This window comes from Trachurus trachurus (assembly GCF_905171665.1).
Source record: "Trachurus trachurus genome assembly, chromosome: 18".
In the NCBI taxonomy this organism is placed as follows: domain Eukaryota; kingdom Metazoa; phylum Chordata; class Actinopteri; order Carangiformes; family Carangidae; genus Trachurus; species Trachurus trachurus.
Genome location: NC_139909.1, coordinates 17,158,314 through 17,184,910, shown reverse-complemented (window position 1 = coordinate 17,184,910; position 26,597 = coordinate 17,158,314). Strand labels below are relative to the sequence as shown.

Sequence of the window (26,597 nt, the reverse complement as noted above, 5' to 3'; positions counted from 1 at the left end):
GGGGAAGCAACGCTTTCCACTTTCCATGCACGATTCTGTCTATGAAGCACTTATAAGTTCAGCGGTGCTTTCTATTGGTGGGGCGGCGGCGTAGTACTAGGTGGTTTGTACGAAGCACAGACTGTCATGTCATCTCTTCTTTGCCAATTTAAAATAAAAATGAAATAAATAAAAAAAATCTGATGAACCACAATGAATTGCTGGCTGCAGGGATCCTGCTTATTTTCTCCTCATTAAGAGAAACACAGACACACACACACACAACAAAAACAAAAAACCAAAACAAAACAAAAAAAATCCTGAGCTGAATTAGTGGGAAATATTTCTGTGCCTCCAAAATAGTAGTGACATTAACATCAACCCCACAAGATAAAGCATCCCAGTTGTTACAGCACATCTAAATGTCATTATTGTGCAATTTCAGCAGCAGCGCTCTCCGGAGAGTGACAGTATAAACAGACACAAAACCACCTCCCTCTGCACAAAATCCAAACCTCTGTCAAGGCGCTCTGTATTCACAACTTGTAAACTAGAAAACTAATTTCCCCATACTTTTCCTCATCCCTTTCAGGTCTGTTTATGAACCCTGTAATGGGCTTTTTTTTTCTTTTTTTTTTACACTGGCAATCTCCTATTAGCAACCTGATAGGCCCATTAAAGTGCTAAGCCAACTCACTGTTGGCTTACCCTGGCACGGTTACTAATGGTGTGTGCAGCCGTTAGAAGTGTGCCAAGGCCAGTGAGCTGGTGCAGAGATGGGACAAACTGTTGTTCCATTAACATGTGAGTAGTGGAAGAGGATGTCCTGACTCTGTGCTTTCACTGGGAAGTGAGAGTGACGCCACCGCTGGGTTACGAAGGTGTGAGGACTGTGGCCGGCGCTGTAACGCATGATGTGCCCAAAACAGCCTTAAAGGGATAGTTCAAAATGTTTGGCAAATTCGCCTATTACCATAATCCCTACAGTCATACAAGTAGGTTCATTACCTTTAATTATCAGTGCATGTTGTTTTGAGATCAGCGGGGCAGAGACGTGAGCTGCTCAGTGAACACAATGGAGGTGAATGGTACAGGTCACCTGTCCCTCATCAAACTCATCAAATACACAATCCAACAACTCCAAAACGCTCTGGTGGACAAGTTGTGACCTGCACATTCACCACGCTATAAAATAATCATGTACGTAACATCACGACACACAAAGCAAATACTCTGAACTACTTGCGCTTTTGAAATCACTACGCCCAGCAGCCGTGTCTGGAAAGTAGTTCCGGCTGCATTTGCCTCAAAAACAACTCTGTCTCGTAATGTTACATGATTATTTTATAGCGTGGTGAATGTGCAGGTCACAACTTCTCCACAAGAGTGTTTTGGAGTTGTTGGATTGTGTATTTGATGAGTTTGATGAGGGACAGGGGACCTGTACCGTTCACCTCCATTGTGTTCACTGAGCAGCTCACGTCTCTGCCCCGCTGATCACAAAACAACATGCACCGATAACTAAAAGTAATGGACCTACTTGTATGACTATAGGGATTATGGCAATAGGAGAATTTGCCGAAATTCTGAACTATCCCTTTAAGACTCGTCTGTCACAGACTCCTGATAACACGCTGTTTGGTTAAATGTGAAAGCAGGACGGCCCATTGTGAAGCTGCAATCTGAGCTGAGATAAGGCTGTGGCGTAACGCTACCACAAGACAAGATTAAAATGTCGCTGCTGGCCTGCTATGACTAACCAATTAATGAAGAAGTCAATCAACGGGACATTAATCTGCAGCCGGTCATTTCTCAACCACACCAAACATTTGTTACCAGATCCTTGAACGTGACAAGACGTGCGTCACATCTGATGGCGTATGCAGAAAAGTATAACTGGCATTTTTCACAACTTTATGATATTTTATAATCAAAATTATTAAACAATTAATCAACTTTGGCAGGTTTCATCATATTTCATTTGATATTAAATAGAGCTGTGACTCCTAACTTTCACTTCTTAAAGACAATATTTGTGGTCAACACAAAAGATATAAACCAGCATTTCTCCAATATATCACTTATAGACGTCATTAATCTACAACCACAATGACCTCACCTAATGTAGAGTCTAAACAACGGGTAGGATTTCTTTTACAACCATCATATTTCTGAGGCAGACTTAAGATTTTAAACAGCGGGTGTGTGTGTGAAGTCAGCGTTTCTCCTCCATTTAATTTTAAACACTACATCGGTCTGGGACAAACACCTTTCTCCGCTCCCCGTCTGTTGGCTCGAGTGTCGTGTGATTGACAGAATGAGGGTCCCAGCAGAGCCTGCAGAGTGTTAACTACTGGTTCAAAGTTACAAGATGCAGAAAAGAGACAGAGAGAGAGAGAGAGAGAAAAAAAATCAGAGAAGTGGAACGTGGAAGTAACACACTGAGTCCTGTCATGTCACCTCTTTGTTTGCCTGAATGCACATGTTAATCTGAGACAGTCCCTTCGTGGTGTAAGAGATTAGACGCTGATGTTTCCATTTTGCCAAAACCTCAAAGCTGTCGAGTTTACTCCACTACAGCGACGGGGTTACCCCCTCTTCTTCGGCCCGAACCGCTCTGGATGCTGTTTGGAGCAGAAACGCAACCTGAGAGTCATGGGAAAATTGATAAAAGCTCCTCTGGTCCTGCCAACAACAATATTCTGAGGAAAAGTAAGATGCCTGTAATGTTACTGGATTAATATGTTAACACTGGAATAGATTGCTTAACATCGTTCAGTGGGATTTAACCAGTCCAGAGGATTGATTCCTTTTTAAGTTTGTTTCCCTAATTAATTTTACCTGCTTAATTCCCAAATTTCATTCTGGCTGCTTTGCCGCACACGTACGTACACACACACACACACACACACACACACACACGTCCACAAATATGCAGACTGACACTACCCTGACACTTTAATTTCTCAGAGGCTGAGCACAAGAGCAGCCACAGGGTGACAGACCATATTTTTGTGGTAGCTTATTAAAACCCAACACCTCTAACCAGCAGCAGATACGACTCAAACAACGCACACAGTGAAACTCCACACCCTGCCTCCCCTCAGGCCTGTTTCACAGAACACACACACACGCAACCGCAAACAGCTCGAGTCATAGCGAGCATCCCTGAGAGAGAGAGAGAGAGAGAGAGAGAGAGAGAGAGAGAGAGAGAGAGAGAGAGAGAGAGAGAGAGAGAGAGAGAGGGAAGAAAAAAAAAGAAAAGAAAGAAAAGAAATCCGTCAAATCTGGACCAGAGCTGGCTTGACAGTAAGGCGCAGATATCCAGTCATCCAGAAAAGTGTGGTGAAACTGTGTGAAGACGCTTTTTTTTTTCTTCAGTTTACCAGCGTTAATAAACAGTCTCCACTTCTCAGCACCATATTTAGGCATCATGTCTTTATTTGATCCTAAAAATTTCTTGGCGCAGCAGTTTCGTGTGTTAAGCAGCAGCAGCAGGAGCAGCAGCAGAAACAGGCAGAAATATGACAACAACAACTTTAATGGGCAGATCGCACATGCACGTAGCAGCTTTATAACTTTGTTTAAAAGTTGCTGCTTGATAACCTGCAACGTTTTTTTCTTTGTTACATATGAATATGATATAAAATTGATTCTTGTTGAATTTTTAACAGTTTGTTGAATGAAACGAGCCATTTGAATATTTAAGCTTTGGATTCGGGAAACTATAACAAGCATTTTCCTTGATTATAAACAAAACAATCCAACAAATTTCCAAAAAGGCAACAAAAAATAACAGATACTCAGACAGCAGATGCAAAAAGTGACCACCTGGTGCTAAAATACAGAGCCCAAAGCCTTCTCTGTTGCAGACAGACACACTTTATTGTTTTATCCATGCATGCTCCAGGAAAAAACACACACACATAAGCATTAAAAGTTGTTGTTTCTTTAACGGATATTCTCTAACTCTGCAAGTACATTGTGCAACGATTCGCTGTCGGGTGAATAAAATTAACCTCCGGATGAAGAGGGCGGGTTCTCTCATCGTTCTCTGACACCAACTATGACATATGAGGTATTGGTGACAGAGAGGGATGGCAGTTGCTATGAATAGAGCGTCGACGACGACCACCCGCCTCCACATGCTAACACACAAACACATGTAGCACACGTCAACACAGGCCGATGCAGCGGGGAGCGGGGCGGGGGGTGGAGGTGGAGGTGGAGGAGGAGGGCGGTTGATTGAGGGAGTGTGAACGCAGCCTGCCGTTCATACCGGGATGTGTTTGACAGCTGTGACTGACAGTCCAAACGGTGCCGAGGAAAAAAACACACACATGATGAACACCCCGGGGCTCAGAGGAGACCGAAAATACACACACACACACACACACACCCTGACATGTCCTCGGCAGTGTGTGTGTACCAGTCTGCAAAGACACATTCACTAATGCGAACGTGCACAAACACACATTTGCTTTTTTCCCTCTGTTGCTCAGTCAGGCGTGTGTCTGACAATCTCTAATAAATCAACAGGAGTTAACTTTTTTCAAAACTTTGGCACCACGTATGCAACAGTATGAGCAAAAATTATTATTATTTGACAACTTTAAGGAGCGATATTCTGCAGATCAGGTGAGCTTTTCTGTAATTATTTCCTTATATCATTGATGTGGTCAACAATTAAACCAATAGACTTGATTAAAGAGGAACAATGCAAGATTTTTTACCTTAATTGGAAAGCTTCAGAGTAATTATGATGGTTTTAATGACTTGTTACAGGGAGAACGGAGGCTCTCTATCTTCCTTCTAGTGTCTCTTTGCCCCAACCCAACCTTGCAAGATCAGTGCTGCCCACAACACAAACACGCCCTGTAACCTGTTATCGCTTGTTTATGACAGATAAGACTACACAAATATACACGTCATCCACCGCTCCATGGACTGCTTCCTCGCCAGCTTCGTTGGAAACAAATGCACATTGGCGGGAGGAGGGTTAGCAAAACAGAGGGAAAGCGATTAACACGCGCCAAGCACCAATGGCGGGAAAAGGGAAAAAAAATGTGTTTGGCGTGTAAAACAAAAACACACCAGTGGCCGATGGAAAGTTTATTTCTATGGCAAGCCTCTGTAGGGATGCAACAGGATGAACAACACCCTGATGCGAACCGTCAGGGATCTGTTCTGTCCATCTTGTCGGGGGTTTATTGCTCATCATCCCGCTATATTATGAATTGCCTCTGGAAAAAACTGCCAGCAGTGGTTGAACAAACCTAAATCTGTGCACATAGCAACAGCTGATCAGCGGCAATGAAACTTTAATGCACTTCATGTGCACTCACAACCCAACATGACGCAGTAGTGGCGCGCATTTGATGCGCCGTGCTTGTTTTTTTTGTGCAGGTCCGCGGTGCACAGCTCCACAGACCTGCTCCCTCAGGTTTTGTCTCTCCTACTGTTTCCCACTCTGACGCTCAGCCCTGTCTGAAAGGTGAAGGAGGCCGTATGTGGAAAGCCGTCGCCTCCGAGATATAGAATGTGTATTATAGAAGAGAAACACACATTTCAGGACAGAACAGATATGTCCTGTGATTTTCAGCCTCCTTCCAGAAGAGGGACAAAACCTGACAGTAATAGTCTCAGCTGCCAGGATGTGCAGCTTTTTAAATGTTGGATTTTTATACTAAAAACAATTACTTTTAGTCAAACAAGGCATGATTTTTTCATTTGGCCAGTGAAAAATATGTTTGGCCGGTAAATTTTAGGAGGTTACTAGCCAATGGCCGATGAGGTAAATAGTTAATTTCACTCCTTTTTTGTAAGGTGACCTTGGGTGACCTGAAAGGCGCCTCCAAATAAAATGTATTATTATTATTACAGCCTGCTGACCGGACTTTCCCTTTAAATATGCATCTCTACTAGTAACTGATCCATACAAGCGCTGCTTCTCATACTGATGGTGGCTGATAACGGTGGAGGACTGAGAATAGCTTTGAAAGATTGCAAAAGTTAAAATTTTTCCCTGCATAATTAAAAGGAGAGATTAATGAGCCCTTTTCTACAACCTCCCTAGTGCTGATTTCACCATCAACGGTGCACTGCCAGCAGCAGACACAGAGGAAAAAAAACACAAAGCAGCCAAGGCTTATCACAGTTTTGACATTTTTTCTTTTTTTTTTGTAAAAAAAAAAAAAAAGAAGGTGCTGGGAAAAATCTGAGAGAGATCTACAGCCGCTGTGTGTGTTGAGTACCACAACATCCTGATGGAGCAGCGTAAATCCTTCAACTGGTCCGTCCATAGACGCGATGTGATGTTAAATACCAAGCACTACACAGAACACTACAGGAACCACTCCTTTTCATGGGAACTGAGAGACACCGTGCAGGAAATAATGTCTGCCCTCGCAGCAACAGAGGCACTGTAACATCACTGACCTCAGCAGCACAGAAACTACAGGCCCCCCGTTTCCATTTTTAGAGGCTAAAGTTGAGAAAGAGGCACAGAGGGTGACTGCTTCACTCGCCGTATCAGATGTATCAGTGTGTGTGAAGTGGATTGAAGGTGATTGTTCTTTAAATTTGCCGTAGCTGATGCTCTGATCCAAACTGATGGAGCGGTGACTGAGCTTTCCTGTGTTGCTCAAGAAAATGCGACTTCTAGCGAACGCGCAGGGCGTGCTATTTGCGAAATGTAAATGCATTGGATTACAAAACATGCGAGCGACCAAAAGGAAGTGCAGGTGAGAGGTGAAAGACTTCACATTTCCATTTGCAAAGAGTAAAAGAGCTCGCTTCTGAATTGAACTCTCAACAAAACAAAAAAAAACAAAAAAACAATTCTGGCAACAGAATTCAAACTTGAAGCCTGAAGCTGTGGACTTGATAATAGGTGACACCTTTGGCCGAGCACTTTCATGTTTTGTCTAGATTGCAGATAGGCAAAATCTCACACACACACACACACACACACATCATACGTTTATCCTGTAGAGAGCCGGTGATTCCCAGGAGACTGAAACACAACACACAGACGCCAGACGCCATCATTCATGTGCTCAAGGTCAGGGGTCAGGGGGCGACCTCTGGGGGTCAACCAGCAGGCAGTGTGTGTGCTCCTGCAACGACGACGTGCACATGAACACGGCCTGAAACGGATTAAACTACAAACACACAAATAGGGCCGAGGCCGGTGGTGGTGACCGTCGGAAATATAAAAAAAAACTATGTTCAAATAAGGCCGAGGTGACGTCATCAACAATAACCTACGATGTTGTAATTTACTTCTGATGGAGAAATCATTTTTAAGTTCACTAGGTCCTTAAGCAAGTGCACAAACACACAATCTGTCAACTGGATATAAGAAGCCTGGGTGCTGATTTAGATTATGTATCTGGCAACTCAACAAATGACATTTGTATGGTGTTAAAGGGATAGTCCAACATTTTGGCAAATTGGTATAATCCCTGGTTTGTTACCTTTATTTGTCGGTGCAAGCTATTTTTAGAATCACCAAGCAGTCTCTGCATTTGCCTCGAAAACAACTCAGTCTCGTGACGTTCCGTTATTATCTCATAGCGTGGTGAAAGTGCAGGTCACAACTTGTCCACCAGAGCGTTTCGGAGTTGTTGGATTGTGTATTTGATGAGTTTGATGAGGGAAACCAAACCAAGAAATCCCATTAGTCTCCGTAGTGTAGCTCTGAGCAGCTCGCGGCTCTGCTCCGCCGTTCTAAAAATAGCTTGCACCGACAATTAAAGATAACAAACCTACTCCTAAAAGTATAGCGATTTTGGCCAATTTGCCAAAATGTTTAACTATCCCTTTAAAACGCTTTGATTAACATATATGAGCCACGTTATCTTCATTATCTCTTCATCAGATACCACCCTTCTTACAACAACACTTTATATAATTATACACAATATATTACATTCTCGTTAGAAACCTCAAAAGCTGTTCGTGTCAATCCGTGCCTAATTAAACTGTTTTTCACACGTCTGTCACCCGGGGTGGGTCATCTGCACTCTGAGTGTGAATATGAGACCACATATCTGACTACGTGTATGGATTTTACACACAAACACACACACACACACACACACTTGTCTCCCTCCCTCCTTCACACACACACATACAGTAGAGCTCCAGGACAGTGCACACAAGCAGCAGTGTGAGAGCAAGAGGAGGGATGGGATGAGGGATTAGGCCTGTAAAAAGGTGTCTGGTTTCCCAGCCCGAGGGCTGATAGCAGATATCACAACTCCTCCGAGTGGCCGTACACCTTATTATCAACGCCGCGCTCCCTCGCAGCTTCCACTGGCCTCCATAGCCGAGGGCCGCCTCGGTGACACCAAATATACTGAATGAACTCTGCTCCAACCACATCTGAAAACAACGAGCTCATACACAGACTTAAAGGAGGAAACTTGGCCACAATGTACATTGTACTGTTGCATTTGTGGTGCAATTATGTCCAAAAATGTGCTATAGCCCTGAATTAACACATAAACCAGAAGTTGCTTATGATTAAATAATCAAACACAGGCAGAAAATCAATAGACAGTCTCACTATTGCCTCATGTTTTTCACTTTGCTTTTCTGCCGTATTTTAAGATATAAATTCAACGTTTTCCCCCCTGTGTGCAGAGTTGTGGTGTAGCCTCTTGACCATAGACTAGCTTCACTCAGTTTTACACAGCGAAACAACAAGAGATACAGGAAAGAGAAGAAGAGGACAGTTTTATATTTAGACAACGCTGCACACTGCACTGCTCATCGATGCCTTAGATTAAGAAATTCTACCATGACTCCGACGTTACTTGAAACTTGTTTGTTCCTGAAATGCAGCTCGAATAAAGCTAACATCAACAATCTTCAAGCAGCAGCTAGAAAGTCTGCGTAAATTAACCTCCAAATCAAAACAATCCGATATTATATTATATAACCGTTTCTCTATCAATAATCAAAGTTATCGGCTAATTTTCATAACCAAAAAATTGATGGCAATCTTTGAAGCGGTGAGTTCATCCAGTTCAGGTGCATGAGAAGTTATGTTTATGTATGAAAACAAAAGGACGCACCCATCCTACGCCGATATCTGTCGGCACGCTAATTGATTTTCCAGACACAATGACAAAGATGTGGATTTATGGGCTGGTGTTGCCAGGCCAACCTGTTAAAGGCCATGCCCTCGGGCCTTACGCAGCGCCACCGTGCCAAGAAAAATAAGCACGATATCGAAAAGACACAAAAACAAAACCTTCTCGGCTCCTCCTTGTGAGTTACCTGTGTGTGACGTGTGTTGAAAAACCGTCAAGACCAGACAGAGACAAAAAGGGGTGGAGAAAAAAAACACACAAAAAAAAAAACATGTCTCACCAAGCAACTGAATGTGTTTGTGTGAAGGGGACTTCAGGCTAAGTGAGAGAAATTTGGAAATTCGAGCCTGCTGGCTACATTAGCACTGGCAGCCTATTGAAAAATACCTGCATACTGATGTCACAGCCCCAACACACACACACACATGCACACACGCCAAGCACAAACATCAGACCTTTTCCTTTAATACACACTCACTTCCTCAGCAGCCCTGTGCCATGCTGTGTGTGGCCTGCAGCATGGGTATCACGCACACATCTCTCAAGCACGTATTTAATCATTGAGAAAAAGCTGTCGCAAGCCAGGGCGGCCAAGTTTGGGCAATAAACTCGTATCCTGAGTCAACCCCGGACAAGTGTTTCAAGGTGGGGGCTGGAGGGCGAAAAGGGACAATGAGAAAAAGAAAGGGGGAAAAAAAAAAAAAAAAAAAAACGTAAATAGGGGAACGAGGGGGCCGGTCAGAAAGCCTTGGAGCCGGAGGGAACGGAGAAAGCAGAGAGACGTGGCTGGAGTTGGAGGCTCGCTCTGTGCTTGGCACCGCTGCCTGGCATGTGCCACCGTGCATGCCAACAATCGCAGCAGGCAGTTAGGAGCAGCGAGGACAGAGTCACTACGATGATCCTGCTGCCTGTTAACAGCGTTTCTATGGGTCAGCCACGCACACAACTGTCTGTCTGTCAGAAAATATTATTTACACGAAGAAGGACAGCAGAAATCGACTCCAGTCTACATTTTAAAGGAGACATATTATGCGCCTTTTCCACAAATTAAAATAGTTCCCAGGTGTCTTAAAGACATGTCTGTGACATGTCTGTCAAAATACCCCAAGGATCAAACAACACAACTCTTTTCATCCTCTCAAAACAGCCCTGTTCAGAACAGCTGGTTTCAGAGCTGGTCCCTTTACCGGTCCTCAGAGACTCTGGGGATTTTCAAATCCTCCTCTCAAAACCCTTTTTTTTCTCCCAGGTTTTCGGACCTGTGTGAGACGAAAAGTTGTTTTGTGTACTGAATGTATCCGTCATTGCTGAAAATGTCTTTTTAAATGTATCATTGTATTTTATTGTTATTTATTTTATGTAGCTAAATGTACATTTATAAGGGGCTCTTTAAATAAACGTGTAAAAGAATATGCAAATGAACTACTGCTTACCCCGCCCTGCCCCTTCTACTTGTGATTTCAACCTATAGGGAGCCTGAAAATTACAGATTTTTTTCATCAATTCTCACATTTTGGGGGCCGGAAGCCAACAAAACACCAAAAATCAATAAAGAGCCTTCAAAAAGTGATATTTCCATAATATGTCCCCTTTACCCTTTAATAACAGTTTAAATTAATAATCCATCCTCAATATTTCAATGTGCCTTAAGTGGACACTTGTTTATATGAGCAGTAGTAGTACCGTGATTATCTATTGTCTTGTTATTGCCACACATCATCAGTGGAAAATCTGGTACTAGTGGGAATTTCATCATTCGTGGATTTGACCTTGCTTGACTCCTGTATGTAAGGAACCGTTCAGATTTTTTCTGTTCTGAGGTTGTCGTGGCGAACCGCGGAACAAAAGTGAGTCACATGTCGCTCTATGAGTGTATTAAGAACGTTTCCCCTAAATCTACTTTCGGCCATTTCCCCTTCACATTATTAATCCAAGCCTGGCTGCCGGCTTAGAAAGTCGAAATGAGACAAGGGCAAGATGAAACAAAAAAGAAAATGAAAGAAGGGGCGATGTGATCAGAATCGCTAAAATAAAATAAAAAAAAGGCCCAAGAAAATGATCTTTTAGAAGAAATAAAAGTTTAATGTTGCATGAGCAGATACAAGCAGGAGTTGACTAAGTTAGCTGACTGCTGATGAGCTGTCCGACCCTCAAGGCTGACTGACTGACTGACTGACTGACTGCAGATGGCAGAGGTCTGGTAGCTGCCCTGAGACGCCCCGTTGGGGGCAGAATCAAGGGCAGGGCTCAATGCTGTGTGTGGGTGGGTGTGTGTGTGTGTGTGTGTGTTGAGTTGGGTGGGTCACATCAGTCTGCAAGTGCCTGCATACACACACGCATGCATAAATACACACTATACACACAGGGCACCAGCTCCATCTGTCTTTGACATGGGAGAGCTTAATGACAGAGGTGGAAAAGCCAAAGAAAAGGCCTCCTCATTCTCTCCCTCTCTCTCCTCTCTCCTTTCATTTTCCTTCCCTCCATCTCGCTCCCTCTTGACCGCACTCTCCCAACATCAATGCTCCATATGGACAGACTTTCTTAAAAAAAAAAAACTCCTCTTGGCCTGGCGCACAATCAAATAGACATCTAGACGTACACTCACTTGCTGTACACATTAACGAGTGTAATCTGGCGCGGTGGCTGGAACATACTGAGCAAGTGCATACTCCATTACTTGTGCACATATAATATGTCCTGAACACGAAGTAATGAAGTTTCCAGTGTGCGCTGTGGTGGAGCCAACCTGGACTTGCACACACGCACACACACACACTTGATGCTTGCTTTATCTTTAATGAAGCCTCCTTTTGTGAATCCCGCAGCACTGACTCTGTTTTCTCTATACAGCCTGCCACCTGGCTCCATTCAGTCCTCAGATAACATGTGTCCTAAATTAAGACTTCTGACCAGTCACAGTGGGCCTACAAAGATGTCATCCCTGAACTCATGTGCCTCAATTTCAACAAAAAAAAAGAAAAAAAAAGAAGAGTAAGAAAAGAAAAATTCGATAGCGAGCGTGCTATAACTGAACACAAGGTTAAACCACTTCACTCAGGTCTGATGGAGCTTGAGCTCTGGGTCGCGAGGGAGAAAGAAAAAAGGAAACTGGTCGAGGATAAAGAAGGTTTTGGTAGAAAAAAATTCATGAGTGGGCTTGTTGCTCTCTGTTCAGGCAGATAGATGATAGAGGAAACAGTTCAGCACCTCATTATCACACCTCGGGCAGGTTATACAGACAAGACAGCTGAAGATCCTGTTCTCAGCACAAAACCAAATATAGCCAGAAAAACAACAACCGTGTGGTTCGTGTGCAAATAAAAACATTTTCCACTTAATTCGTCTTTCGTCACCTGCAGAAACTTTCGATATCCTATTTAAATTTGGTGTTTAATTTGAGGAAATCTATTGCGGTAAAACTGTGTGCGCCCCGAACGGTTGCGCTAACACGTCTTAAGTCAACATGACTTTTACCGTCCTATCTTGTGAGGTTGTGTTAAAATATGTCTGAGGTTGCAAAAGTGGAAGCGGTGAGTTTATATTGGACTGGAAACACATACGTATAATTGGGTCGAAATCCAACCACAACAGTATTTCCTTTTAAGACCAATCAAACTAAAAAGTACCTGGTGGAAATGGAAATATCTTCAACGGCACACAGTGATGTCAGGTCTGCGCTCGCTAATGAAGCAGTGCAGAAAAAGACAAAAGAAAAAAAGAAAAAGAAGAAAGCACAAAGCCATTTTAAGTAAATCCAGCCACGGGAGTAAGACGGAGTAAAAAAAGAAAGACGTGCAAAAGACATCCTGCAATGTGATCTCACCAAATTAGACAATCGTGATCAAAAAAAGCTGCAGTGAAGTGACAAGTGTGACTGTAGCCGAAGAGCCACGCAGGATCGGCTGGGGTTTAGGGGTTGAGACAGGTCATGTGCTTGAGGGAAGCTGTCAGGAATGAGAAGAGAGGGGACGAGGAGAGGGAGCCTTGAACCCTGAGTGAACCACCCTTTCTCGCTCCCCTCTCCTCCGAGCTGATGACTCAATGCTGCAGCGGGAACCCGGAGGGGGGGCGGCGGCGAAGGAAGGATTGTAAAGAGTCGAGATCGACCACAGCAGCAGCAGCACCACCACCGCTGAAGCTCGTTGCCTCTTGTGCAGAGCAGCCGACAGCCGGGGAGGGAGCAGATAGCGGTGGTGGAACCGCACGGGGCTGCTGTGGTGGCTCACTATCTAAATCTGATTGGGCTGCGCTGATAAACCTGAACCTGGAGCATCTGAGTGGTTAAAACTCGATTCCAATTCACAAGGTCCCGATTTGATTTGATATTATATTGATTAGGGCTGGGTTTAAAAAAATAGATTTTCCGATTTATATCGATCTTCATTTGAAAGATTGGATATCGATTCATAAAATCCTTAGATCCATCTTTTAATGAACCCTGTTGCACTGTGGAGTGGAGTGGGTTGGTTTAAATAAATGTGCATTAATGTAACTGCTTTTTCAGTCAATTTAATATAAACATGAATGATTTTAATAAAACACCAGAGAGTTAGAGTTAGTTCGAGAGGTTCCATCTTTGTACAATTTGCAACATTTGTTTTGTGAAAATTTCTTTCATAAACAAGCAAATTGGTATTAAAACTGGAATATCTCAAATGAATCAATATCTAATTGGATCGGGACCTGGTGAATTGGAATCAAATCAATTCAGTAAAGTTGTTTGTGTTTGTTTTTTTTAACGCCAGAACTGCTTGAACTGAATTGCCCCCCGGGGACTAATAAAGCTGTCTGAACTGGGGCGGTGCGTGGTGCAGTGGTTAAAGCGGCCGCCCCATGTAGAGGCTACAGTCCTCAACGCAGGCGTCCCTGGTTCAACTCCCGTGTTGGGCAGACCTTTCCTGCATTTCATTCCCCCTCTCTCTGCCTCCCCCTTTCCTGTCTATCTCACTATTGCTATCAAATAAAGGCAAAAGGCCAAAAAATATACTTAAAAAAAAAAAAAAAGAACTAAATCAGGAGCGATACCCAGCCCTAATATTGATTCATTCAGAGATATTTTGGATTCAATACCAGTTTTGCTTGGATAAGAATGAGATTTTCACAGAACTAATGCTGCAAATTGTACAAAGATGGAACCCTCTAACCTGGTGCAATATTAAAATAATGTTGTTAAAAGTGCAACTGCTTTAACAGGAAATAGGAAACGGCGTGCGATATAAGATCGATGTAAGGATTTTATTAATCGATATCGGATCTTGTAAATGAAGATCGATATGAATCCGAAAATCAATTTTTTAAACCCAGCGCTAGTAAAAACACACATATGTATACAATAAGTTAGTATGGCCCTCCAGTCTTCAGCCTAGACCACAATGGAGCTTGTGGGGTTTCGGCGCTCCAGTGGGGGGGCAGGTGTTTGCCATCACAGGTCTCCTTGTCGGGAGGGGGGGGGGGGTTTGTCTTATTGGCTTTTTCCACTGTGAGGAGTTGGGCCTTGGTGCCATGAGGGGCCACAATCAGTTCAGATGTGCTGGCTTTTCCACTGCATCATACAGCGACTGGTTCACCTGCTAACTCTGAGACTAACACGTTGCTTTTCGTATCGCTTTCACCCTTCACAATAAAAGCAGCTCACCAGTGGAAATCTTTCAGTGGGACATGATTGGTGTTAGCTGTGATTTAACAATTTGTCAATGCTGAAACAAGAGCACCAAAGTGAAACTAGACTTCATATAGATTCAGGAAAAGGCTTGTAGCGTGGAGTCGCTGACGTCGACCACCACAGAAGTGGAAAGACCCTATTACTAACTGTGCCACTGTGTTGCCTTCTTACTGAGTTTCATTCTCATTTATCTCTCAACCAGCCATTAATCACACTTCACAGAAAAGCCTCTGTAATTTTGTCTTGATTAACCGAAGCTAAAACAACCCAGAGGTGTCAGCGTTCCTCACTGAAGCCAACGACAACCTCGCAGCAGTCAGGTGTTTTATAGCACGACTGTAGTGAATACTGAATGTTTCTTTTTCTTTTTTTTGGAAAGAGGGGGCTGTTAGAAAATAGGAACTTTCTTCCCTGGTGGTAATAAAACCATCTGACTGGCCTTTTGGCTGAAACATCAAAAGCTTTGGTTTGCACTCACATGTGGTCACACCAAGGGTTTTAACAACAGATATGCATACATTGTTCAATTTTGGCAAGAAAATTAACTCCATCAACACAAGCCAGAGTGTAACAGACTCATTACCAACAGAGGCAGCGGTGTACGGCTGCAGCTCATGAACACTTATTGATTAATCTGCCGTCTCATTCAAAATAATCAATCGGCAGATTTGGATTTTCTCATGTATTGGGCTGTCTGGTTTACAAAATGTCTGAAGAAAAAAAATCAATACGAGCTCTAACCATGAGAAATATATATAAAACACCAAAATAATGATTCACTAAAAGGCAAAACAAAGAAAAGCAAAGCAGGAGCTGGAAATAATAGTATTTTGTTATTTTGCTCAAAACAAAATCAAATATCAAAATGGCTGGCATTTGATTTTCTAAAGGCCACGAGCTTCTATCTATCCAGTCTACATGTCTTTTTTATTCTTTTTTTTTTCATAGGGATAGGACTGTCCAAAATAAAGCCCGGTCTCTCTGGACATCTGTCAGCTCCGGCAAACTAACCACTGGTCTTGCCCTGCCCTTGCCTCAAAAACCACCCCGAGGACTGAGAGCGCTGCATCAAGAGAAAAAAAAATAGAATTCCTGGCAGAGACAGAGAGAGGGAGAGCGAGACACGACCTTTAGCCCACATGCTGTGAGATGATCCTCAACAAACCAAACCGAATGTAGAGACCGCGGCGGCAAGCTCGAGTGTGTGTGTGTGTGTGTGTGTGTGTGTGCGAGTGTTTGAGTGTGTGTGTGTGCAGTTTAGCAATGACTTTGCCAGCACAAGACTGCTGTCTGGTTTCAGTGTTGTTGTCACGATGGGGAAGAGAGGACGGGAGGGTGGGAGGAGGGTTGTTGTTCCTGCTACTTGTTCCTCTTCAAAACACCCTATCTTTCCAAAATAGTCTACTACTGTCCTTGAGGTGGTAAACATGAGATGATTTCCCAAAATCTCAAATATGCACCCACTACGCCTGCACGATATCGGCGAAATGTCCGATCTGAGATGACACTGTTCAGTACTGAGATGACGATATGGCCTGCGATAAATCAAGGTGTGCATATTAACCATATCTGTGTAAATTCTCATTTGTCAGGCGGTAAAAATGGTATTTTAGACAATTTGGTAAAAGGCATCTCTAGGAAATTGAATGAAATCAACTGAATGAAGCCACTTGGATAAGGGGCGAAACGTCTTCAAGTCCAGTTGACTTGATTCAATTGCCTATAGACATGTTAACCATACAGTTCCTGTGTCTTTCTGAGAACTATTCAATACGCTGTAGTACATATGCCAGGCCTGTAGTGGCACTGTAAAGGTGCAGCCACACTATAACCGACCAAATCGCGGAGTGTCGTGTCGCTCCCATTGAGAATACATTGGGATGCGCCGTCGGGCGTCGTCTTTGCTGCGCTGACGGTTAGGGCTGCCACGATTAGTCGACTAGTCACGACTACGTTGACTATTAAAATCGTCGACAACTAATTTAATAGTCGATGCGTCGTTTTTTGTTTGTTTTTTTTTTAACTTAGTTTTTCTCTCAAAACTGCTGCGGCACCTTCCACACACGCACCCGCCGCTGCAGCCGCCCACCACACACACACGAGCACTCACTCACTCACTCACTCAAGGTGAGTTAGTACATGTGTTCTCTCTCTACCTGTCTTGTCCGTCATCAAGCGGCACCGGTGTAGCCCCCCACCCTCCGCCCCCCGCCGCCGCCACCGCCACCGCTCCTCCCTCTCTCTCTCTCTCTCTCTCTCTCTCTCTCTCTCTGTCATTTTAAATGAGAAGTGATACCAGGAGCGGTACCGCCGCTCCACCGTTTTAAATCACGGACTGAAAAACAGCCGTTCGTCATTTAAAAATAAAACCGCGGACTTATTGGAACGTTACCGCGTCCGGTCACAGCGGTCCTCGTCACGTAATGAGCGCTCATCTTAACGAGGAAGTATTCTCTCCCGGCGTAAATCTACGTCAATATTTTCCGGTAGCTTCTCATCACAGTCCACACCGTGCAGAGTTTGAGCTGCACCTCAGTTTCACTTGTTTTCATTTGACAGAGTTTCACACAGAACTTTCTGGTGGAGTCTTTCCATGTTTCTCCTTCTGTGACAGTAAAAAGGGAACATTACATTTCTTCTTATAAACTATTCAATTTTTTTTTTTAACAGAACGACTATTATTTACACTGAGCACAAGTTATATTTGAATGATAGGCCTACCAAAACTTTATTATTGTGAATAATTCCTTAGTTTCAGGTGTCTACCTCATTTTATTTAAATGTAGCTATGTTTAATGCCAGAGACAAATGAAGGAAAGAAAAACCTAAAAAACCTTTAAGTATTTATTTTGGTGTTGTTTAGGCCAGTGCCTTATCCTTATTTTACTCAGCTGTTTGCACTTTATGCTACAGTTAAAGCTGCATATTTCATTAAAAGTTTAATGAACTATCATCTTAATTGTCTTTATTTTTAGTTAGCATACCTTAAACACTTCAAGCTGAAAGCTATGGTTATATGAGAGCAGCTGCATGCTGGTGCGATAAACTGTATGTTTTACATTCAATTTACGTATGATCCGATTAGTCGACTAATCGAAAAAAATAGTCGGTGACTAGTCGACTATCAAAATAATCGTTTGTGGCAGCCCTACTGACGGTGCATCCCAATGTATTCTCAAAGGAAGCGACACGACACTCCACGATTTGGTCGGGTATAGTGTGGTTGCACCCTGGAAAGCTTGCACGCTGTAAACAAACTCCAAACATTATAATACAAGTCGACTGCACGCGGGAAGTCGTCGCCCGAACAAGTATGCCGATCACAGCCGTGTGGACGCATTTCAGGCACGATATCCAAGGGACCCGACGGAGGTCTGCCATTATTGTTGGTTCGTTACATTACGTTATGGTTAGCGATGTAGCTCAGGTTACAGGCGTGAGGTGTATGAGTGCGCCTGTAAATAAAGCTTACTCATCGCATTACAGGTAACCTTTTGCGATGTGTTTATCGTGCATCTTGACATTGTGACGACGATGAAAATAAGATTCATCGGTCAGCCCTAATGCACACACTGATTTGCCATGAAACCCAAAGGTTTTCCTGCAGCTTGGTGAATAATGAGCCCTGAAGTTAAAGTAAAAGCCACGTTCATTCATCTAGCAGACACTTTGGCGAGTTGGGGATGAGGTTAGAATATTTGAGGTCCATTTCTAATAAATCCACCGGGGTGATAAATAGACAAACTTTGCTGGTGACTTCTCAGGATAAACCATTGGATATGAAAAAAAAAAAAAAAAAAGCCAGTTAGCCAGTTTCCTTGCATGAGCTCATGTGAAACCTCACGTACATTCTTCGGCAGTGCGTCCAACACGATGGCAACGGTGGAGAACATCGGGCTGCAGCCACAAGTGCGACCATGATCGGCCGCCGCAACATGAGCAAACCCCCCTACTTCAAGGATTGAGGAGAAAAAAAAACATAAAGCATTGTTTTTGCTCGACCACAATCAATCGGACTGTTCCACAAAATGACACACATCTATTACTTCATTGTGATTCTAAAGCAAAAGGCCAAAACCTCCTGACGTCAACGGCCACAGGAATGCCACCAGGCGGATTCTTCTGTGAAACTCTCCGGCAGCCTTAGTTAAACAACCAGACAATGCGGAGAAACATTTGGGAGATAACACTTTGCCTTTCCTGGAACCTCGCGCTCTGTTCCCTTCCTTGAATATCTTCCCGACACTTGATAACTCCTTCTGGTGCCCTTCTTGTTCCCTTTCTCTCTCTCTCTCTCTCTCTCTCTTACAGAAAGGCAGTGGGTTGGTGGGTGTGTACGTGGGGAGGCGGAGGGGGCTGCTTGTATCCGCAGGGCTGCTATCACTTGTCTGGGCAAACGCCAGCAGTGATGTCCCTGGAGGTTGGCTTGCAGGAATCATGAGCCGATATGCAGCATTTCTTTTTTTCCTCAGGGCTCAGACTGCCCCTAAAATTTGAGACAGTGCAAGTAAATCTCGTGCCACCAGTAAATTTGTCTTTTTCTTTTTTAAACACTGACTTGGCAACTCAAAGAATCAGGAATCCATCTTTAGAGGTAGCAAGACAAGTTGTGTGAGGTTCATGAATGAAAAGAAAATGTGAATATTTGCTTTGTAGGTCGATTAACAGTGTATGTCCCTACATTTTCTGCTTGCCACTGTACTCCTAGTGAAAAAAGTTAGTCTGGAGCCCTGTTTTTTCTTTGTTTTTGGGTTTGAAAACATTAAAAAGATGCACATGAACGTCACACACTGCAAGGTTTTGGAGCGCGGTGAAGATACAAACTTTACTCCAAGAAAATAAGCTGAGCGACTTGCACGAAGAGACGAATATCATACAGAATCTGTACGACAGAGCCTTCAGAGTCAATAGGACAGTGCTGTAAAAACGTCAATTCAAAGCCTTGCGAGGATCAATCAGCAGCAGCCGTTTACCTAAAGCGGATGGAGGGAGGGTGGGAGGGAGGGTGGGTGGGGGTTGAGACGAAACTACTTTGCGACTATCAGCAGCCTTTATGTGATGCCACTAACAGTCCCAAGGCTACAACAACATTTCTTTCAGGAATGGGCTACTGCTGGCTGACTGCCTGCCACTCCCTCCTTATCTAACACACAGCAATAGTGGCAGTTGCTTACAGCTGTGGGAGGTGGCGGTGGCGGCGTTGTTAGGGGGCTTTCCCAACATGGGGAGATCCTGTGTATATATTTGTAAACCCCTCTTCCTCTGAATGGATGGATGAACCAGCTCCGGTGTGGTTGTCAAGAGAGAGAGAGAACAGACAAGAGCGAGAGAGACGTGAACAATGCTTCTGAGCTCCCCGCTGCCACAGCTGAGAATAACAAGGCAATTATCTGGGCCAATAGAATAAGAAAATAAAGCTTTTTTTTTTTCTTCCTTCATAAGCGCGGCTCTCTGGTGGATTCGCCTAAAAGCTTACAGCAGCAATTTCTACTTGTGTGCAGTGTATCAGAGGCCTGGCATGAGTCTCCGATTTGAAAAAAAAAAAGACAGCTTCAAAATACAGATCCCCCTCTGTGATCCCCGAGGACTTTTTTGTTTTTTTTGTTTTTTTTGTTTTACATAAAGACAAACAAAAAGGGAGAGTGGAACAAACACACGCAAGTCAATAGGCGCTCTGTTTAATATGTTTTCCTCTTGATTTCAGCTGCTGCAACATAGGAAGTAGGTGAGAGTTTGTGGCGGTGGAGTTGAATGAAAGCAAACAGGAGTCAAACAGGGTGGAGGGGGAGGTGGAGGGGGGGTATCAGCTTGTGTTTTCTGAATGAAACATCCTGAATGTGGAGGGGACAGTGGGGGCAAAATAGTGCTGACACAGTAGAAAACCACCGTTCCCTTGGCGAAAGCTGTAATCACTACAAACAGCAAAAAAGAAAGAAAAAAAAAAAAGAACAGGGGGCAGGGAAAAGGCGAACGAACGGCAGGGCCGAGGGAAATACTCTTGGAAGAGGGAGAGAAGAGAGAGAAAGAGAGAGTGGTGGTGGAGGGAGGGGGGGGGAGCAACGAGCCGCTCCAAAACAAGAGTCAGCGGAGAGGTACGTACTTCCTCCGCCTGTCGCGTTTTGCCTCGTGTTAGCTTTCTGTCTCTCTCTCTCTCTCCTTGTCTTAGCTAAGCGGTGCGGGCCGGTGCCAACAACAACACAGAGAGAGAGAGAGAGAGAGAGGACTTGGGCCTCTATCAAACATGACGCCAAGGCTGTTTTCAAAACCACACTGGCTTTAGATTTACATCAGAATGTTCCGTCCCATCCTCTCCGAGGCAAACAGCAGCGGCGGCGGCGGCCGGCAGCAACGTTTTTTTGGGACGAGCCCCGAGATTAAAAAAGTATGACCTCAGACTGATGCATTCCAAGCCCTTGCACAAGTAAATAAACGGCCCCTTGTCGCGGCTGTTGAACGAGACATCTGACCCCCCCCCCTCCTGCCCCTTATCAGGCCCCCAGCCTGGGAGAAATTAGGTAACGCACCCCCCTCCTTCTTTCTCTTTCTCTCTGCACGAGAAAAGGTCACTAACTAAAATGCATCATCGATAAAAGAGAGCTCGCTTGCAGTGAGGGGAAGCAGAAGCGCAGTCAGGGGACATTGGTATATATCTGCAACGCTTTTTCGAGCACATGGCTGACGACCAAGAACAAGGAGTGCCAAACTGGCGCCGGTCCAAGCCAAATTACGCAAAAATGTGCGTTTCTATCCCCCTGGGTGTCTCCTGTGGTTGTTCCCCTGAGACAAGACAGAGAGAAATAGAGAGAGAGAGACACACACACACAAACAGGCTGAATAGGGAAACAAGAGAGCGAAGACACTGAGTCAACTAAGGGCGTGTGTTGCTTTAAGAGGCCCATCATCGCCCGACCAAACAAGTTGAATCTGAACCCTGAATGAAACTATAGGCTTCGGGGGATATTTCAATCATGTGAAGTAATGGATATGCATGAACTTCCAAAACAATAGGCTACTGTACGAATGGGAATAAATCCCCCCCTAAAGATGTCTGGCGGTGGCACATTCGCTTTGGTGCTTTGCCTGTGACTTCTGTACAGCTACCCCCCACCACCCCCCACCTCCCCACCTCCACACACGCCACACACTTTGAAGATTTTCACAGCTCTGGGTGGATATCGGGGCAGCTTTTGGAAGGGGCTGCGGGATCCTGAGGTGACACACGGATCAGGTAGCTTGTATCATCTCCGTCGTTAACCTATCCATCAGTGTTGCAGCTAAAGGTAGCAGACTGTGTGCGACTGTGCGTGTGTGTGTGTGTGTGTGTGTGTGTATGTGTGGACATGGGGCGGCTGCTTTGAGGGTCTTGGTGGGGGTTGGGGGTGGGGGCAACTCGGCTTGTCTTTTAACTCTAGCCTAAGCTTTTGCCACCATAAAGGTCAGGGCTTCGACATCTGCTGCTCTCTCTGAACCTCTCCTTTCATAAAGGGAAGCAGGGAAGAGGAGAGGACCCTGGGGAATGGATGCACGCACACGCACACACACACACACACACACACACACACACACGCATAAACACACAGATCAACTTTTATGTCTAGGCACACTCACACACACACACAGATACACACACTCACTTGATCAGCAGCAACACAGCCGCAGAGCTCAAACCACACGCTCATGCTAACAAATACAAGAGCACAAGGTTTGTGTCTCAAAGAAAGGCTCAGTAGTATCATTACAGCAGCACAGAGACGCTTGGCTTTTGGCCTGAAAGGCTCCATCGTTCCTGTTTTTTTTTTTTTTTTTTGGCAGAGGGATGGAGGGGGTTGGACTAAAAGGAATCCTGTCCCTCGGGGGCACAGCGAAGGCAGGGCAGTGTTGAAATAAGTGATTCATGCTTGTATCATCCCAGGTGAAAAAGGGCTGCTCTCTGAGCTATCTCCACCAGGTTCAGAGGAAAAGTTCGGAAAGCAACACTGCACTACTTACATAAAGGCTGACAACAATGATTGTTTTTCATTTATTGCTTCTACATCATCTGCTTTTACCTTATTTGTTTTATCTCATCTTGCTTCCTACGTATTTATGTAGTTCTTGACTCCTCCCTCCGTGCCGAGCTCTTAATGTTTTCTTGACAGCTCGTTTTGACTGTCTGATGTTTGAGCGAATGTGCAATGGGAAAGCTACACATTAATTGCACCCTGCGGGATGAATAGCGATGTCTGAACTGAACTGAACTGAACCGATGATGATGATGATGTTTTTGCTGATTTGAATCATAGTTGCAACCTACACTGCTCTGAGTACAGTACCTTGCTCGTGGCAATAGGGAGATCTGTGTACTGCGGTGAACGACAGGGGGTTTCCCTTCGCACGTGTTTAGACTGCATCCAACAACAAAACAGGTGCACAGCAACAAGGCCGTGTCGCCTAGAGCTGGGACAATTAGACGACTGATAGAAAATGAATCGGTGACGATGTTTTATGTCATTGTAAGCAAAACAAAACGAGCAGTCTGGCTAAATGAGTCCACAAGGAAAATAACAGAATTCAGGTCTCTACACTGTTTATAATAATATAATGTATGTTTGGTTTGAAAGAATGTCCTCTCATGTGACCAGATGTTCTTGAGATGTTGCAAGAAAACCTCAACAAAGACCACTTTATTAACGGCGATGAAGTCCACTGTAAACACTAATTCATGCCGAGCAGCCGCTCTTCGTCATGAAACGAGCAAAAACACAAACTGTTCCTGGCCATTGTTCAAACATTCAGGCAGCGGCCGACTGTTTGCTACGTGAAATATAGATTTTGGATTGTGTGTCATGAGTTCACCAGTCCGAGATGAAAGCGCCAGCTCTGTGGCGATTACAAGAGTAGTAGCACATTAAACTAAATTGTCTACGCTGGGAAATGCGGTTGATCCGTCAAAACAAAAGTTCACTGTAAATGTTCTAATTAATTAGTAACTACCCCCGCAGAGCTGCACTTCCTGTATCAAGCAGAAAGCTAGGATAATGTTCACCCAAAGAGCTTCCACTGTTTATTGATAAATAGCTTTCCAGCAGCGAACACATTTATGCAGAAAGACATACAACACAGCAACAACAAACCAGAAACACAGCCCATATATCAAAAGTCTAAAAACCCAGAGTCCCACAACATTAATCACAGAGACAGTGAAGTCAGTGCTACAATTAACTATTCAATAACAGAACATAAAAACTACAGCATCCCTGTTATACTATTAGAGCAGAGTCATAATACCATTAAGAAGCCCTGTGGATGAGGAGCCCCTCCCTGCATAAAGCCAAAACCATGGGGGCACGGGGGCTGTGGTCAGCCTCTCTGATGGCTCCGACCGTTATTGTGTACATGGCCTACGATAGGCTGGAAAAGAGCCCGTATGGCGCTTTAATTTTCTGTTAAACCTCCCTCGCCCCAAGCACGCACGCACGCACCCACCCACCACCCCATCTTCCTCTTGCACGCTGACCCCCACTCGCGCAAAACACACATGAATCTGGAGATATCATCTGGACAGGTGGCCAGCCACCCAGACCTGACCCGCCTGCCCTCTTACTTGCCCCTCCCTCTGCCTCCTCCCCCTATAACCCTCCTCCTCCCAACTGAAATCAGTTCAGGTCTGTTGGAAAGCCCCAAATGAACATGCACAGTAAACCGCCCCCCCTCTCCAAATCCACCTCCCCTTCTCCCACCACCACACACACTTCCAACAAGCCCAGCAAATGTCTGTCACCCACTGAGCTGTCTGTGGGGATTACTGCCCAAGCAATGCAAAAAGGAAAAAAAAAAAATAGATTTGTGTCTGGCTCATGTGTCGGCAAATAATTTTAATCAGGGTTTATTTCACAGACTGACCAAAGCAGAAAAAAAACAACAGACTCCTATGAACACGACACTTGGTCAAGGAAATATCCTTTTATATTTTAAATAATATGATCGCATAACTGATGCCACAATTTTAATAGGAAATAAAATACACCAATAACATTGTCTAACAATCGATTCAAGAGAGTTTCAAAATACAAACATTTAAAGCTTTTGTCCGCCACATATCACAAACACATCTGATGCAATCAGTGGAAGGGCAGAAGCTATAATGATATTTCTAAAGGTTAGACAATGCAATTGAATTTGACAAAGAATAACAGTGCAGACATCAGGGAAAATAATGTCAAGTTCAATCACCGCCAGCAAAAAGTCATATAGTCTTTTATGTGGAGACTGATCACGAGAAACTAAATCAATGGCTTGGGGCAAACTAAAAAAAAAGGTCTGGATCATCTTTAGGTGAAGATAGGATAGGGTTAAGCACACATGGCTGCGGGTGTTTATCGTGAATTTTGTCCTTAGATGCACTCCTCCACATGCACATCCACATCCACGGATAGCCACTTATGTTATAGGATGAGGGCTTTTCAATTAGCCAAGCGTTCACAGAGGTCAGAGGCGGATCGCTGTTTGTTTATGTAGCAAAATAGTATTTGCGTTACTTATGGAGCTGCAGTTACTTTCAGCGTGTGTGTGTGTGTGTGTGTGTGTGTGTGTGTGTGTGTGTGTGTGTGTGTGTGGCAGTATTTACAGCGAGCACGCAGCGTGTGTGTGTATGAGGCAAAAACTGTCTCACAAATGCGGTCAAGATTATATTAAATAAATAAACACATGGATAGGACAGAAAGACGAGGGGGAATCATGCCTTCGCCTTGCTTTGCTCACAAAGCCGCCGCAACGTGTTTCAAGTCAGATATCGCTAGCTCAGACGGACGTCCATTATCGGACAGCTAGCTCAGTTTTTAAGTCATGAATCAAACGAGCCCCGTACGTAAACGTGCTTGCCCCGGCTAACCGAGTGGTTTCAGCGGCAGCGAGGCGGACAGAGGTGGTGGTGGAGGTAGAAGTGGTGGTGGAGAGGAGGAGGAGAAGAGAGAGAAAGAAAGAAAGAGAGGAGGGGGGTACATATGAGCATTAAATTGTTTTCGAAAACATGCCTCGGTGGTGTGTGTGTGTGTTTGGGGCTCGCTGCCTGGCTAGCCTGTTAGCTACCAGCTCTCGCCCCGTTGTCTAGGAGAAAGCAGAGCGAGACCACCGAGGGTGACGTAGTATCGCTTTGCTGGGGCTCGCGCACAGAACACTGCAGCAGCAACAGTCAGCTCGCGCAAGAAACGTTAACTGGGCAAAGAGAGAAAAAAGACACACTCACACACACACACACACACACACACACACGCATACACTCACTCGCACGCAAACACACTGAGACAAAGACAAAGATAGGACTTGTAGCGACTAGAGCAGTGGTGGCAAAACACTGAAATGTACCCAGGTTAAAACACAGAGAGGAAAATAAAATAATACAAGCATTTTCATAGCATTAACTTGTATTGTGTTAAACTACTCCGCTCCCCCCCCAAACTGCCAGCCCCGAATCTCAGACTCACCCTGTCACAACAGGCGCCATCTTCCACAAACTCTCACCAAAACTCCAATACTCGCGATATCCTTTCTCTCTCTCCCCACACACAGCCCAACAATCCGCCGAGACAACAGCGAGCAGACTGGAGGTGTAGGGACGAGGGAGACGGAGAGAAAGGGGGTGGGTGAGGAAGACAGAAAAAAAGGGGGAGGCGGCGGCGGCGGCGGGTAACAGCAACACAGAGAGAGAGAGGGAGAGAGAGAGAGACAGAGAGGGAGGGAGAGAGAGAGAGAGCGAAAAGGGCAGACGCCACAACAACAGGCGTGGGAAACTTCGCAAATCGCGCGAGAGTTGGAAAACTCTCACAATAGGCGAGCACAGAGGGAGCGTCCCCTATCGCGAGACGTGCGTAAAG

At 44.5% G+C, this 26,597-nt stretch overlaps 1 protein-coding gene across 1 annotated transcript in view; it reads right to left on the bottom strand.

The window, feature by feature from the left end:
* Nucleotides 1-26,392, bottom strand: part of rbpjb (recombination signal binding protein for immunoglobulin kappa J region b) — a 54,783-nt gene extending 28,391 nt beyond the window's left edge. The window contains exon 1 of the mRNA XM_083992997.1: nt 26,208-26,392. Coding sequence (XP_083849123.1) covers nt 26,208-26,227 — 20 coding nt within the window. The 5' untranslated portion in view covers nt 26,228-26,392. The remainder of the gene's footprint in view (nt 1-26,207) is intronic.
* Nucleotides 26,393-26,597: the final 205 nt, after the last annotated feature.